Source organism: Scyliorhinus canicula, chromosome 7 (genome assembly GCF_902713615.1).
Source record: "Scyliorhinus canicula chromosome 7, sScyCan1.1, whole genome shotgun sequence".
Classification (NCBI taxonomy): Eukaryota; Metazoa; Chordata; class Chondrichthyes; order Carcharhiniformes; family Scyliorhinidae; genus Scyliorhinus; species Scyliorhinus canicula.
The window spans coordinates 10,668,716-10,685,560 of NC_052152.1; the positions used below are offsets into that span (position 1 = coordinate 10,668,716).

The 16,845-nt window shown below is 51.3% G+C and overlaps 1 protein-coding gene across 1 annotated transcript in view; it reads left to right on the plus strand.

Annotated features, from left to right (window-relative positions):
- Window positions 1-16,845, plus strand: part of LOC119968632 (E3 ubiquitin/ISG15 ligase TRIM25-like) — a 162,555-nt gene that overhangs the window by 70,967 nt on the left and 74,743 nt on the right. The window contains exon 10 of the mRNA XM_038801254.1: window positions 14,582-14,687. Coding sequence (XP_038657182.1) covers window positions 14,582-14,687 — 106 coding nt within the window. The remainder of the gene's footprint in view (window positions 1-14,581; window positions 14,688-16,845) is intronic.

Below are 16,845 nucleotides of genomic sequence, written 5' to 3' on the forward strand. Positions count from 1 at the left end.
GAACATAGAACAGTACAGCACAGAACAGGCCCTTCGGCCCTCCATGTTGTGCCGAACAATGATCACCCTACTTAAACCCACGTAACCCGTATACCCATAACCCAACAACCCCCCCCTTAACCTTACACTACGGGCAATTTAGCATGGCCAATCCACCTAACCCGCACATCTTTGGACTGTGGGAGGAAACCGGAGCACCCGGAGGAAACCCACGCACACACGGGGAGGACGTGCAGACTCCACACAGACAGTGACCCAGCCGGGAATCGAACCTGGGACCCTGGAGCTGTGAAGCATTGATGCTAACCACCATGCTACCGTGAAGCCCCCGTGAGAACATTGCCTTTCGAGCATATCCAGAGTTCCAACCTTTCAGGTAATTGTGACTGACAACCTACATCGTGTTGACTAACCATACACATTGTTAAAGAGTATTAGTAACATTTCAGAAAATTAAAAATGAAATCTTTAAAAATTAATTGAGGAACATTAAACGATGTGACCTCGATGGAGTGGATAGGACGCATCAATTTACTTCACAGAGTTACCAGGGGTGAAAACAGAAAATGCTGGACAAACCCAGCAGGTCTGACAGCATCTGTGGACAGAAACATTCATAAGAACACTCTATACTCCTACTTACAGTGGAATGGATGACCGAGGTGATGGCTGTGGAGCTGGAGAAGCAGTTTTCGAAGCACATGGAGGCATTGAGGAAGGAGATGGCAGTCACACTGAAATCATTGGTGCAGCAGGCAATCGCCCCGGTGAGGGTAGCTCTGGCAAAGACATCGGCCGAGGTGAGAGAACAAGGTGAAAAGATGAAGGAAGTGGAGGAGGCCATGTTGCAGCACAGCGACCTGCTCTGCTCGATGGGGGACGAGCTGCGGAGGGTGGTGGAAGTCAACAGAGGACTCTGAGCAAAGCTTGAGGACTTGGAGAACCGCTCGAGGTGACACAATCTGAGAATTGTGGTCTTGCCCGAAGGTGCAGAGGGCTCAAGGCCAACAGAGTACTTTGCTAAGATGCTGGCGGAGTTGATAGGGGAGGGTGAATGCCCCACCCAATATGAACTGGACAGAGCTCATGAATTGAAATGAAAATCGCTTATTATCACAAGTAGGCTTCAAATGAAGTTACTGTGAAAAGCCCCAGTAACCACATTCTGGCGCCTGTTCGGGGAGGCTGTTACAGGAAATGAACCGTGTTGCTGGCCTGCCTTCGTCTGCTTTCGAAGCCAGCGATTTAGCCCTGTACTAAACCTGCCCCTGGTCATCGGTCGTTAAGGCTCAAAACCAAAGTAAATGAGCCGCCAAGAGCAGTACTTATCTGTTTCCATAAATGCCGCTCGAGGTGGCACAATCTGAGAATTGTTGTCTTGTCCGAAGGTGCAGAGGGCTCAAGGCTAACAGAGTACTTTGCTAAGATGCTGGCGGAGTTTATGGGGGAGGGTGAAGGTTCCGCCAATATGAACTGGACAGAGCTCATCGGCTGTTAAGTCTGAAAACCAAAATAAATGAGCCGCCAAGAGCAGTTTCCATAAATGCCACATGAAGGAGAAGGTATTAAGCTGGGCGAAGCAGAAGCAGGAGGTGCAGTGAGATGGTGCTAGAGTTCGGATTTACCAGGACCTGATGGTGGAGTTGGTGAAGAGACGAGCGGCATTCAGACGAATGAAGGTGGCACTGTACAGCAAGGGACTGCGATTTGGTATTGCATACCCAACAAAGCTGAGGGTGACGTACAATACCAAAGATGTTTATTTTGAAATGGTGGAGGCGGCTGAGGCGTTCATGAAGACAGAAGCCTTTGGACAGAAGTGAAGAGTGGACCTGGAAGAGAGATCATGGACCGTGATTGGGGAGCTGGAAAATGTATAAACGTTATAACTTTCTTTTCACTGACCTGCATGGTAACTTAATTGACTTCACATTGTTACAGAGTTTAAGTTTTTGTTTGGTTTGATTAGCATTTTTTGCTCCTTTTTTTTTTGTTGCAACGGTTCAATGTTATTTTATTGAATTGTATGGGTTAGATTGTTTTTCTTTTTCTTCTGGGATTGGTTGGGGGGCACGGTATGCCTTTGTGGGGAGGGGGGGGGTGGGGACTACTCGCACTAGCTAACTAAAGTCGGCTAGTGAACGGAGGTGAGGTGAGAGGAGGGCTGTGGACATTGGAGCCTGGATAGCAGGTTTCGATGGGCCTACAAGGCAAGCAAGCGGGGGTGGGGAGGATCGATACTGGGTGAGATTTTATCCAGGGGAAGTGGAGGGTGGATTCTGGGAAGGGGGAAGGGGTTCGGTGTTAATATGGATAGGGGCGTGTCAAGCTCATGGGTCAGGGCCTGGTGGTATGATTATGGTGGATAAGAACGGAGGCTGGTGAAAGACCCCCAGTTAGGATAGTCACGTGGAACGTGAGGGGGTTGGGACGCCCAGTCAAGAGGTCAAGGGTGCTTGCGCATCTTAAAAGTTTGAAAGCCGATGTAGCAATGCTGCAGGAGACTCACCTGAGGGTGACGGATCAAGTGAGACTTAAATAGGGCTGGGTTTCACTCTGGATTTGACGGAAGGGCTCCAGGGGTAGCGGTAATGATCAGCAAAAAGTACGGTTCCAGATGGAGAAGGTGGTGGCAGATCAGGGGGGTAGATATGTGATTGTGACAGGGGCGCTGGAGGAGAGGCTAGTGGCGCTGGTAAGTGTATATGGTCCCAATTGGGACGATGTGGGATTTGCGAAGAAGGTGTGTGGGGCCATCCCCAACTTGGACACAGACGAACTGATAGTAGGGGGGGATTGTAACTTGATGCAGGAGCCAAAGTTGGACAGGTCACGGCCATGCTCTCTGGTCCCGTCAGGGGGATAGAAGGCGTTGGCTGGGCTAGTGGTGGAAATGCGAGGGGTGGACCCTTGGAGGTTTCTGCACCCAATGGAGCGGGAGTACTCGTTTTTCTCAGCGGGTGTACTCGCGGATCGATATTTTCATGGTAGGGAATGCACTGCTGGCTGGGGTTAAAGGGTCAGAGTACTCGGCAATTGCAATATCAGATCATGCTCCTCATTGGGTGGATATGGTACTGGAGAAGGGGATGGTACAGAGACCAGGGTGAAAGTTAGATGTGGGACTGTTGGGAGACCGCGGGTTCTGTGACAAAATTGAAAAAGTAATCGAGGAATATGTAGCTTTCAATTGCACTGGGGAGGTGTTGAAGGCAGTTGTCTGGAAGGCTCTAAAGGCGGTGGTGACGGGTGAGGTGATCTTGTTTAAGGCCAGGGTGGATGTGGTGAATGTATAATATAAATTTACACTGTGTATTACTGTGTCCCTGTGGGCTCTGTCTATGAGCCGTTGCGCGGCTCTACCCACAGGGGGAGATGAGGAGCATGTACAGGGCTCCACCCTTGGCTCCGCCCATGGCTCCACCCATGGCTCCTCCCACAACCGGATGTATAAAGTGCTGCAGTCTTGCGAGCCTGCCTTCAGTTCAGCCGGTCGCAGGCAGGCTCAGTTGTAAGTCGATTAAAGCCACAGTTTACTTCTACCCGTGTCCTTGAGTGAATTGATGGTCGCATCAATTTAATCAACTTAAAAAACTACCATGGAATCAGCCCTCAAACCTGATCGACTGGAACTCGATCCACAGGCCGCAGAAGCGAAGGGGATATTATTCTGCATTGGCCCTGGTGCTTCAAGGCCTACCTGGCTGCATCGGCTACCTCCGCTGTTACTGAAGAACAGAAACTCAGTCTTCTACACGCACGGGTGAGCCATCATATTTCAACTCAACTTGATAGTACCGACTCGTACACCGAGGCCCTCGCGATACTCGACCACCTGTATGCGGCCCGTAAATGAAGTTTACGCGCGGCATATTGTTACTACCCGCCACCAACGCCCTGCAGAGTCGCTAGAAGTCTACCTGCGTGACCTAAAAGCTCTTGCATGGGAATGTAACTTCCAGGCTGTGACAGCCTCCCAGCACATGGAACTCGCCCTCCGGGATGTGTATGTTGCAGGGGTCCGGTCCAATTATGTGCACCACGCCTCCTCAAAAAAGGGGCCCAGAACCTGGAAGACACCACATCGTGGACCCCCGACAAGAGACTACCCCAGGCCTGCGCTGTGCGGCCACCCGCCCACCACGGAGGGCTATTGTGCCACTTTTGTGGCCAGCCCCAACACCCACGGCAGTACTGCCTGGCCCGCAACGCGACCTGCAGCAGCTGCAGGCGGAAAGGACACTTTGCGAAGGTCTGCCTGGCTAAAACCAAAACCTCAAACTCGAACGCTACCCAAAACAATCGCCCCTCCAACTCACAGGCCCACAGACCCGCCTCCGCACGACATGTGCGACTCATGGGGGCCGCCATCTTGGGCGCCATCTTCCTCGCCACCCGCCACGTGCGATCAACATGGGCCGCCACCATGGCCATCACCCGATATGCAAATCGACGACTACGACCTCCGCGAACAGTCATCACGGGGCCGCTCCAGCACCGCTGACCACGCCACCGACTACCCGCAGCTCAACGCAGTCACTTTGGACCAGTCGCGGCCAAAGCACCTCAGAAGCTCCATGATGTCCATTCAAGTCAACAGATACATGACACCGTGCCTCTTCGACTCCGGGAGCACCGAGAGCTTCGTTCACCCAAACCTGGTAAGACGCTGCTCGCTCCCGATATTTCCGACACAGCAAACTATCTCTCTCGCCTCAGGGTCGCACTCTGTCCAGATGCAAGGGCGCACGATTGCAACACTTAACGATACAGGGCGCCAACTACTCCAAATTCCAATCGTATGTACTCCCAGACCTCTGCGCCCCTCTCCTACTCGGGCTCAATTTCTAGTATAACCTAAGGAGCCTAACACTCAGCTTCAGCGGACCCCTTCCCCCTCTCGCTATGTGCAGTTTAGCAACACTAAAAATCGACCCCCCTCCACTCTTCACTAATCTCACCGCCAACTGCAAACCCGTGGCCACTCGCAGCAGGAGGTATAGTCTGCAGGACAGAGTATTTATTAGAGCCGAAGTCCAGCGGCTCTTACGTGAGGGAGTCATTGAGGCCAGTAATAGCCCCTGGAGAGCTCAGGTGGTGGTCGTCAAGACCGGGGAAAAGTTCCGGATGGTGATTGATTACAGCCAGACCATTAACCGGTTCACGCACCTCGATGCGTACCCCCTCCCCCGGATTGCAGACCTGGTCAATCAGATCGCCCAGTACCGCATCTTCTCCACGGTGGATCTGAAGTCTGCATACCATCAGCTCTCAATCCGCCCGGAGGACCGCCACTACACGGCGTTCGAGGCAGACAGCCGCCTCTTCCATTTCCTCCGGTTCCCTTTGGTGTCACGAATGGGGTTTCAGTGTTCCAATGAGCAATGGACCGAATGGTGGACCAGTAAGGGCTGCGGGCCACGTTTCCGTACTTGGATAACGTCACCATCTGCGGCCACGACCAGCAGGACCACGATGCCAACCTCCACCGATTTCTCCAAACCGCCCAAAAACTCAACCTCACATACAATAAGGAGAAATGCGTCTTCCGCACAACCAGACTAGCCATCCTCAGCTACGTCGTGGAAAACGGGGTCCGAGGGCCTGACCCTGACCGTATGCGCCCCCTATTACAACTCCCTCTCCCTCACTATTCCAGGGCCCTCAAGAGGTGCCTTGGATTTTTCTCCTACTACGCCCAGTGGGTCACCCAGTATGCGGACAAAGCCCGCCCACTATTAAAGGCCACACTCTTCCCACTGTCAGCCGAGGCCCGCCAGGCCTTCAACTGCATTAAGAGGACATCGCCAAAGCCTCCATGCGGGCGTTGGATGAACCCGTTCCCTTTCAAGTAGAGAGCGACGCCTCAGAGGTCACTCTCGCTGCCACTCTGAACCAGGTGGGTAGGCCAGTAGCGTTCTTCTCCCGAACCCTCTCCGCTTCGGAACTTCGACACTCCTCAGTCGAAAAGGAAGCTCAAGCCATTGTGGAAGCCGTACGGCACTGGAGGCACTACCTCGCAGGTAGGAGGTTTACCCTCATCACCGACCAGAGATCGGTTGCCTTTATGTTCGATACCTCACAGCGGGGCAAAATTAAAAATGACAAAATCTTGAGGTGGAGGATCGAACTCTCCACCTATAATTATGACATCGTATACAGTCCGGGGAAGCTCAACGAGCCCCCAGATGCCCTGTCCCGTGGCACATGCGCCAGCGCGCAAGACGACCGATTAGAGGCTATCCACAATGACCTCTGCCACCCGGGGGTCACCCGGCTCGCCCACTACATCAAGGCCCGCAATCTGCATTTCTCCACTGAGGAGGTTAAAGCTGCCACCAGGAATTGCCCGATCTGTGCGGAGTGTAAACCGCACTTCTATAGACCAGACAAGGCCCACCTGGTAAAGGCACCACGGCCCTTTGAACGACTGAGTATCGATTTCAAAGGGCTCCTTCCCTCGACCAACTGTAATGTTTACTTCCTTAACACAATAGATGAATTCTCTTGCTTCCCGTTTGCCACCCCGTGCCCCAATATGACCTCCCATACAGTCATCAGAGCCCTGCACAGTGTCTTCACCCTGTTCGGTTTCCCTAAGTCCACAGCGACAGGGGTTCGTCCTTCATGAGCGACGAGCTGCGTCAGTACCTGCTCGACAAGGGCATCGCCTCGAGCAGGACTACCAGCTATAACCCCAGGGCGAATGGGCAGGTGGAGAGGGAGAACGCGACGGTCTGAAAGACCGTCCTACTGACCCTACGGTCCAGGAATCTCCCGACCTCCCACTGGCAGGAGGTCCTCCCCGACGCGCTCCATGCAATTAGGTCCCTCCTGTGTACAGCCACTAATCAGACTCCTCACGAGCGATTATTCTTTTTCCCTAGGGGCACTAGCATGGGGGCCTCGCTTCCATCCTGGTTGAGGACACCGGGCCCAGTTCTCCTCCGGAAGCACGTCCGGACACATAAAACATACCCGCTGGTAGAGACGGTCCTACTACTACATTCAAACCCCCACTACGTATTTATCGAGCACCCCGACGGCCGACAGGACACCGTTTCCCTCCGGGACCTGGCGCCTGCAGGATCTACCACTACTACTACCACTACTGCCGAGGTATCCCTCACACCACACCCCACACGACCTCCCACGCCCTGCGCCCCAGCGCCTACAGGTTACCTGCGCCCCCTTTCACCCGTCACACCGGTCAGGAACGAAGCTCGGAAGGAACCACCCCTGGAGTCCGCCCTCGGATTCACACCGGACATCAGCACATAGCCATCCGAAGCGGCTGCAACTCCGGTGCTCCGCCGGTCCCAGCGGACGATTCGAGCACCGGACCGACTCAACTTGTAGACCCGTCACCCCCGCGGGACTTGATTTTTTAACATGGGGTGAATGTGGTGAATGTATAATATAAATTCACACTGTGTATCACTGTGTCCCTGTGGGCTCCATCTGTGAGCCGTTGTGTGTCTCTACCCACAGGGGGAGATGAGGAGCATGTACAGGGCTCCACTCATGGCTCCGCCCATGGCTCCTCCCACAACCAGAAGTATAAAGTGCTGCAGTCTTGCGAGCCTGCCTTCAGTTCAGCTAGTCGCAGGCAGGCTCAGTTGTAAGTCGATTAAAGCCACAGTTTACTTCTACTCATGTCCTTGAGTGAATTAATGGTCGCATCAGTGAACAAAGAGGAGAGGTTGGAGCGGCAGAAGGTAATAGATGAGATGTTGGAGGTAGATAGGAGGTATGCAGAAGATGGGGAACCAGCGAAGTTGGAAAAGAGGAAGGAACTGCAGGCGCGCTTTGATTGACTATCTACCAGGAAGGTGGTACATCAATTGAGGCGAGCAAGGGGTGCAGTTTACGAGCATGGACAGAAGGCGTCTCAGTTGACGGGTCAGCTCCGGAGGGAGGCTGCGGCAAGGGAAATTGTCCAGGTGCGGGACAGGGCAGGGAAGTTGGCGGGAGCTCCAGATCAGATTAACAAGGTCTTTAAGGAATTCTATGAGAGGTTGTACAGGTCAGAACCAACTGGGGGAGGCCGGGAGATGCAAGAATTTCTAGATGGGCTGGAGTACCCGAGATTAGCGAAGGGGGACAGGGCTATATTAGAGGGGGCGATAATGGAGCAGGAGATAAACGATGCGATGGGGAGGATGCAGTTGGGGAAGGTGGCAGGGCTGGATGGGTTTCCGGTGGAATATTAGAAAAAATTCAAAGATAAGTTGGTACCGCTGATGGTGGGGATGTTTGAAGATGCGATAGGGAAGGGGGTGTTACCACAAACCTTGGGGCAGGCATCGATTTCCCTGTTACTTGAGAAATATCAGGATCCGATGGAGTGTGGGTTGTATAGGCCCATATCACTTAAATGTGGACGCAAAGATATTGGCGAAGGTACTGACAGGCAAGCTGGAGGAGTGCCTCCCAAGGTGATAGGTAAAGATCAGACAGGGTTTGTGAGAGGGAGGCAGCTCTTTTCAAACATTAGAAGGGTATTGAACGTGGTTAAGGCACAGGCAGAGGGGAAGGAAACAGATGTGGTTGTGGCATTGGACGCCGAGAAAGCGTTTGACCAGGTAGAATGGGGGTACTTGATGGTAGTTCTGGAGCGGTTTGGGATTGGACCAAGATTTGTGGACTGGGTAAAGCTACTGTATAAGGAGCCGAGGGCGAGTGTCCGCACAAATAAAATCAGCTCGGAATACTTTTCTCTCCACCGTGGGACTAGGCAGGGATTGTCCTATGTCCCCCCTGCTGTTTGCACTCGCCATCGCATTAAGAGGTTCGGGGGTATCGAATGGGATGGTGCGGGGGGGGAGGGGAGGGGGGGGGGGGGATAGAGCATAGGGTGTCCTGATATGCCGATGACTTGTTATTATACATGTCAGAATCGAGTGAGTCAATAGGGGGAATACTGGAGCTGCTTCGGGTGTTTGGATCTTTCTTGGGGTATAAATTAAATCTAGGCAAGAGTGAATATTGTGTGGTGTCTTGGCCGGGGTGGGGGCAAGGGTGGGGGGCTGCCATTCCGTAGGGCAGGGACTCACTTAATAATAATTATAATAATCACTTATTGTCACAAGTAGGCTTCAATGAAGTTAGTGTGAAAAGTCACTCGTCGCCACATTCCGGCGCCTGTTCAGGGAGGCCAGAATGGGAATTGAACCCACGCTGCTGGCATTGTTCTGCATTACAAGCCAGCTGTTTAGCTCACTGTGCTAAATCAGCCCCATTTAGATACCTGTGGGTGCAGGTTGCTCGGGATTGGGGGGAGTTCCATAGGTACAACATTTCTAGTTTGGTGGGGAGGGTGAAAGCTAATCTGGCAAGATGGGATGGTCCCCCTCTGTCACTAACGGGTCGGTTACAGGCAGTTAAAATGAACGTGTTGCCGCAATTTCTGTTTATCTTTTAGTGCCTGCTGATTTTCCTGCCAAAGGCATTTTTTGGAGAGATTGAAGGGATGATTACCTCGTTCATATGGGGAGGGAAGGTGGGCAGAGTTAGAAAGGTGCTACTACAGAGAGGAAGGCAGGAAAGGGGTTTGGGTCTTCCGAACCTGATGCATTATTACTGGGCGGCGAATGTGGAGCAGGTACGGAGCTGGGTCAGAGGGGTTGACTCCCAGTGGGTCAGAATGGAGGAGAGTTTGCGTAGGACGTCAGGATTGAAGGCGCTAGCAACAGCGCCGCTCACGACGGCCCCGGGGAAATACTCGGGGAGTCCGGTAGTAATAGCTTCGTTGAGAATTTGGAGACAGTTTCGCCAGCACTTCGGGTTGGGGGCAGGGTCAAGGGAAATGCCGATTTGGGGGAACCATAGATTTGAGCCAGGGAAGTGGGATGGAAATTTTCGGAGATGGGAGGAGAAAGGAATTAGGACACTAAAAGATTTGTTTGTTGAGGGTTGGTTTGCAGGATTGAAGGTGTTGGGAGCAAAGTATGGGCTGGAGCAGGGCTAAATATTTAGATACATGCAGGTTCGAGACTTTGCCAGAAAGGAGATCCAGAACTTCTCGGTAGATCTGACTTCCACATTGCTAGAGGAGGTGCTGACGACAGGGGGCTGGAGAAGGTGGTAGTATCAGTGGTTTACGGGCTATTATGGAAGAGGAGAAGGCACCGCTGGAAGGGATCGAGGCAAAGTGGGAGGAAGAGTTGGGAGAGGCTCTGAAGGAGGGGTTCTGGAGTGAGGTGCTCTGGAGAGTGAACGCCTCCACCTTGTGTGCGAGGTTGTGGCTGATACAGCTGACGGTGGTATAGAGAGCACACCTCACAAGGGCAAAGATGGGCCGGCTCTTTTAGGGGGTAGAAGATGTGTGTGAACATTGCGGGGAGTTGGGAGGTGGGAGGGGGGCTGCTAGAAATCCTGACTCTTGAGAAGGTCAAATTTGAACTGAGGGGAAGGATGGAGGGAGTCTACAATTCATGGGCGTTGTTCATTGTGCACTTTCGAGAAGTGGATTACATCGAACATTAGATGGGGGGGGGGTTGGGAGGGTTGGGGGGGGGAGGACTGACTGTATGTATTAATGGTGACTATGGGTGATTCCTGATTCCTTTTTGTTATTTGTTTATGTTAACATGTGGGCTGCTGTTTGTGTGTTTGGTAGGAGGATGGGATTGTTGTTATTGATATGGGGATTGACAGTGCATTCGTTACTGATTATTGTTTATTGTTGGTGGGTGAACATTTGGGAGAAAATGTGAAAAAGGAGAATAAAAATATTTAAAAAAAGGAATACTCTATACTCAAAATGACACTCTGTAAAACGACTGCCCCCTTAAATTGTAATCCCCCATCAGGATAGAAATACAACAAAAGTAACGTCTTAACTATACGGGAGTCTGGAGCTTTGAGGGCGCCTAGTTCTCGCTGGTTGTCTGCACCCTTATGGGACTTTGCCATTTAAAAAAAAAAATTTGTTAGAGTACCCAATTATTTTTTTTCCAATTAAGGGGCAATTTAGCATGGCCAATCCACCTACCCTGCACTTTTTTGGGCCTTCGGGAGTTTCACATAGGTTTAGCTCACACTTAGAATATTTTATAGCACTGGGAGCTGAACTCAGAGATCGGGCTACCATTTTGATAGGGTGCCCTGATCTTTAAGTGAGCTTGTGGGTCCCCTACACACCCCCATCCATGGGCAATGCCACCACCCCCACAAACACTACCCCACACCTTCCCGAGTGAGGACACCCCGTTATGGGGTCATAGAACAGTACAGCACAGTACAGCCCCTTCGGCCCACGATGTTGTGCCGACCATTTATCCTAATCTAAGATCAACCTAACCTGCACCCTGTCAATTTACCGCTGTCCATGTGCCTGTCCAAGAGTCGCTTAAATATCCCTAATGACTCTGACTCCACCACCTCTGCTGGCAGTGCATTCCACGCACCCACCACTCTCTCTGTAAAGAAGCTACCTCTGACATCTCCCCTATACCTTCCTCCAATCACCTTAAAATTATGTCCCCCCATGACAGCCATTTCTGCCCGGGGGAAAAGTCTCTGGCTATCCACTCTATCCATGCCTCTCATCACCTTGTACACCTCTATCAAGTCACCTCTCTTCGTTCTTTGCTCCAGTGAGAAAAGCCCTAGCTCCCTCAACCTTTCTTCATAAGACATGCCCTCCAGTCCAGGCAGCATCCTGGTAAATCTCCTCTGCGCCCTCTCCAAAGCATCCATATCCTTCATATAATGAGGCGACAGGAACTGGACACAATATTCCAAGTGGTGCGGCTGCATTTGGAGTATTGTGTGCAGTTCTGGTCGCCACATTATAGGAAGGATGTGGAAGCATTGGAAAGGGTACAGAGGAGATTTACAAGAATGTTGCCTGGTATGGAGGGAAGATCATATGAGGAAAGGCTGAAGGACTTGAGGCTGCTTTCGTTAGAGAGAAGAAGGTTAAGAGGTGACTTAATTGAGGCATACAAGATGATCAGAGGATTAGATAGAGTGGACAGTGAGAGCCTTTTTCCTCGGATGGTGATGTCCAGCATGAGGGGACATAGCTTTAAATTGAGGGGAGATAGATATAGGACAGATGTCAGAGGTAGGTTCTTTACTCAGAGAGTAGTAAGGGCGTGGAATGCCCTGCCTGCAACAGTAGTGGACTCGCCAACACTAAACGCATTCAAATGGTCATTGGATAGGCATATGGACGATAAGGGAATAGTGTAGATGGGCTTTAGAGGGGTTTCACAGGACGACGCAACATCGTGGGCCGAAGGACCTGTACTGCGCTGTAATGTTCTATGTTCTATGTTCTAAGTGTGGTCTAACTAAGGTTTTATAAAGTTGCTTCAAAACCTCGCGGCTCTGAAACTCAATCCCCCTGTTAATGAAAGCCAACACACCATACGCCTTCTTAACAACCCTATCAACCTGGGTGCAACATTGAGGGATCTATGTACGTGGACCCCAAGATTCCTCTGTTCCTCCACACTTCCACTGGTCACCGACCTCCAGGCGGAATACTTGCCATCCACTACCACTCGCTGTCTTCTTTCGGCCAGCCAATTCTGTATCCAGACAGCCAAATTTCCCTGTATCCCATGCCCCCTAACTTTCTGAATGAGCCTTTCATGGGAAACCTTATCAAATGCCTTACTCAAATCCATAAATACCACTGCCCGACCTTCATCAATGTGTCTTGTCACATCCTTAAAGAATTCAATGAGGCTTGTGAGGCATGACCTGCCCCTCACAAAGCCATGCTGACTATCTTTAATCAAACTATGTTTTTCTAAATAAGCATAAATCCTATCTCTCAGAATCATTTCCAATATTTTGCTCACCACAGGCGAAACACTGACTGGTCTATAATTCCCCAGGATGCACATCTGAGGTGGGGGCAGCCAGCTGCTTACCTCATCCCATGGCCTTAAATGCCCCTGGCGGGTGGCCGCTGGGGCACCTGAGGCCTGCGAGCCCTGGCTCATTTGTCGGCGGTACATGCTCAGCCTACCACCCTGTCCCATGTCCTGACTTTGAGACGTGGCCTTATTAGATGGGTAGAACACGGGTGATCTGGTGGCCACCGTTGCCACTCCATGGGATGGCTCCGGGTTGGCACCCAGCACCCCCTCCTCCCGCTTGGTGCCCATAGGGCCTTGTGTTTACCTTGGGATGGAGGGGCAGCTGGTTTGAGCCCCGGCTGCCCCGGAATCATCTGGCTCTGCCTGCCCTGGCGGTTCCCCATAGTCCGCACCTTCGTGTCGACATCCTTAGTGATGCTCCTCAGTGACTGGGACATGCTCTGCAGTGCCTCGGCAATGCCTACCTGTGAATGGGACAAGCCTCCTAGCGCTTTGGCCATGCCCACCTGAGAGCGGTACTTGTCCCGCAGAACCTCATCAGGGTCAACCAGGTGCTGGGTCACATCCCCCGGTGAGTCGGACCTTTTGAGGGCTGAGACCTTCAGCCATGGCCGTCATAAACTGCGTGATGCCTTGGACACCTTCATTCATGGTGCCGACGCCATGCACCAGGCTCTCCACTGTGGTCCCATCATAGCATCGTTGACCTCCGTGCCACGCATTGCCAGTGACATCTCCTGTGCCCGCAGACTCTGGGACTCCTCCACGCGGCTATGGGTTTGCTGGAATATCACTGACAGTTCCCTCTGAATGTTCCTGGCTGTTCCCTATCATCTCCATCAGCTCCGGTTGACCCCTTCCACAGGCTCAGCAATAGGCTGGGATCCAGCTGTGTCCTGGGATCCAGCAGACCTCCGACTGCTGTCTCGTCTGGGGGTTCCTGCCTCCACCTGATGTACATCAGCAACTGTGTGGTGCTCATCAGATTATGCCCCAGAAACCTGTCCATTAACATTTCCTATCGAGGTTGGTGTATCTGTGCTGGTGCAGGGTGGCGATGACAGCTGGGAGTGGGTGGGGGGTCATTGGCATCTACTCACTCGTGCTGCCCTGTGTAGGTCATTGACCTTCTTCCTGCACTGGAGGCCAGTCCTCCTGGCCACGCTACCCGAACTCACTGTCACTGCCACCTCATCCCAAGTGGCACTGGCTGCCATAAGGCTGACCCTACGGGACCTCAGGGGAACCGGATATCCCTCCTGGCCTCCACTGCATCTAGCAGCCTCCTCAGGTCAGCATCCCCGAATTGTTGGGGCTGGTCTCCTTGACGCCCCAACAAGCCTGTAGCTGGCTGGCTGGGGTTGGCCGAGCAAGTGCAGCTTAAGTGCTGCTCGATCTTGTTAGTGGGGGCGCTGGCGAGCCGGGTCCCAGCGAATCAGCTGGCGAGCCTTCATTTGCAGTGTGAAGCCCATCAGGCCTCGTTAAGTGGACAATTAATGTTGAATTGCATTGCCAGCCTTGCTGGGCCGAACGCCATGAAGCGCGTGGTACTTCCCACTCGCTACCACACTTAGATATCTTTCCAGAGAATCATGCCCACAGAATGAATTTATTTCACAACCCAATTTGCTGGTCAATGTTACTTCAGATCTTGGTTGTTGCTGTTACTAGTTGTTACTCTTTGGAGTTTCTGATCTGAAATGTTTCTGCTGATAAATGATTTGTTTATTTTTTCATCACAGAGCCACTGGAACTCAGGATAGAACCCTGAATCTGTCCAATGTACGTACACTTGTCATGCGGAGGATGGAAGGATCTCAGAAGCACCAGGCAGCCATATTGAATATTGTAAATAAGAGGCGTTAGTGTGTTAATTACAGCAACACAGTGTTATATGACTGCAGTGTGTACAAGATTCTCGCCAGCAAAGACTAGATTGGGATAAGTTAAATTGGGCTGCAGGCTTGTTAAAATCGGCAAACACATCGCCAACTGCTCGCCAACACATCTTCAAACACTGCAGGGGAGATTTGCTGCGCCCCCCCCACTACATTTTTTCTCGGTGGCCAGTGATGGGATCTCCTGGTCCCACAGCCGTCAATGGGATTTCCCATTGAAAACACTTCCCTTCGCTGGGAAACCTGCGATGGGTTGTTGCTGCCGGAGAGAACAGCTATAAAACCCTCCTCTACCCTTCAAACCCAAAACCTCCACCACTCAGAAGGAGAATGGCAGCAAGCGCATGGGAACATCATCATTCCCAAATTCACCTTCATTTCACATAACATCCTGACTTGGAAATATATTGCTGTTCCTCAATAATTACTTGGTCAAATTTGCATATTTTCCTCCCTGCCAGCACTTTGTAGTGGTTTCACTGAGAGCAGACTCAACATCAGGGCAATTGGGGACGGGCAATAAATGCTGGTCTTGCCAGTGACATTGATACATTTAAAAAAATACTTAAAATGTATCTCCTTCCATAAACTAATAGCAAACTTTTTTATTGTTATGTTTTTCTGTGAGGTGGCTTTGTGGAGGGAGAAAGAACTTGAGTGTTCCACTGATGTGTTTGTAGATGGCTCCTTTCCCAGCTTTAACAAGCCTGCAGCCCAATTTAACTTGTCCCAATCTTGTCTTTGCCAGTCTTTTTGGGCCCGTAGTTTTGTTTGCTTCCATTGCTCAACCTTCCCTCAGCTACCGCCAGCACATTGGAAGGGATTCAGTCTCTGCCTCAAGCTCACGGAGGTTTTATTTCAAAATTGCAACAACCTCATGCTATCCTCTAATCCTTCCCCTCTTCGCAAGCTAAGAAATAAGTGGAAAGTGGAACCTGTGAATGAGGTGGGAGGGGGACCCTCTAAGGACCAACTCCACATCCTCCTGTCCTCAGTTAAGCTTAGTTCAATTTAACATTCTGCACAGATTTCTCTTCACCAAGGCCAGAATTCACAAGTTTCTTTCCAATACAAGCAACAAATGTGATGGGTGTTCCATTGCCCCTGACCATACTTACCTGCTCTGGTCGTGTTCGAAGCTGCCCGGGGTTTGGACATCATTCTTTGACACTCTTTCCATGGTTCCATGGATAGGGTGGGGGAGTGAGCCTAATTAGGGTGCTCTTTCAGAGGGTCGGTGTAGACTCGATGGGCTGAATGGCCTCACTCTACACCGGGGATTCTTAGATTCTATGATACTGCCGACTATATTAAATTGTTTTTTTTTTGCAGAGGGTATGTTTGCTGGTTTGTTTACTGCGGGGGGAGCGGTGTCAATGTATTGTGCTTTATTTTTCTGTCACTTATCTCTTGCTGAAAACCAATAAAATAAATTTTTAAAAAAGACCGTCCCTATCAAAATTATAGTGCTGAAGATAATCAATAGTATCTGGAGTATTTCTCAGCAAACTATTAACAGATGCGCTGTAAATGTACAGCATTTACTGAGCTGTAAATGTCTTTGCTGATTGCTGCTGTAAATGTACAGCATTTACTGAGCTGTAAATGTCTTTGCTGATTAGCTGGCTATTTGTGTAGCCAAATTGACTGGAATACGTCCAGTCCAAGTATACGTCCAAGTGTGGTCTGTTTGTCAGATGCCCTTTCTGAGGCCTGCTGCCTGGCCATCCGGGTTATCCGGTTATCGTGCCTGGAGCCACACCTGTAAATCTGGCATCATCCCACAGGGAAAAGTGGGCTTGAGGCCACATTTCGATCAGCCAGGATCAGATTAAATGGTCCAGCAGGCTCAAAGGGCCGAAAAGCCTGCTTTTGTTCTCTGTGTCGGGCCCTTTGTCTATACAGACAGGCTGTAACCCGACAGCTAATTACTTGTCTATTTGCTCTTCCCCTTTACCAGTCTCATCACAGCGGTGATATGAAGCCAGGTGGACACTTCTCCACAAGGGAGTAGGGGGTGGGGGAGATGATTTTCAGTCAGCGTTCGCCGTGGGAGGAAACGAAGACCCCGGCCGAAAGTCAAGCGAGACTGCAGAACGTGAATATCA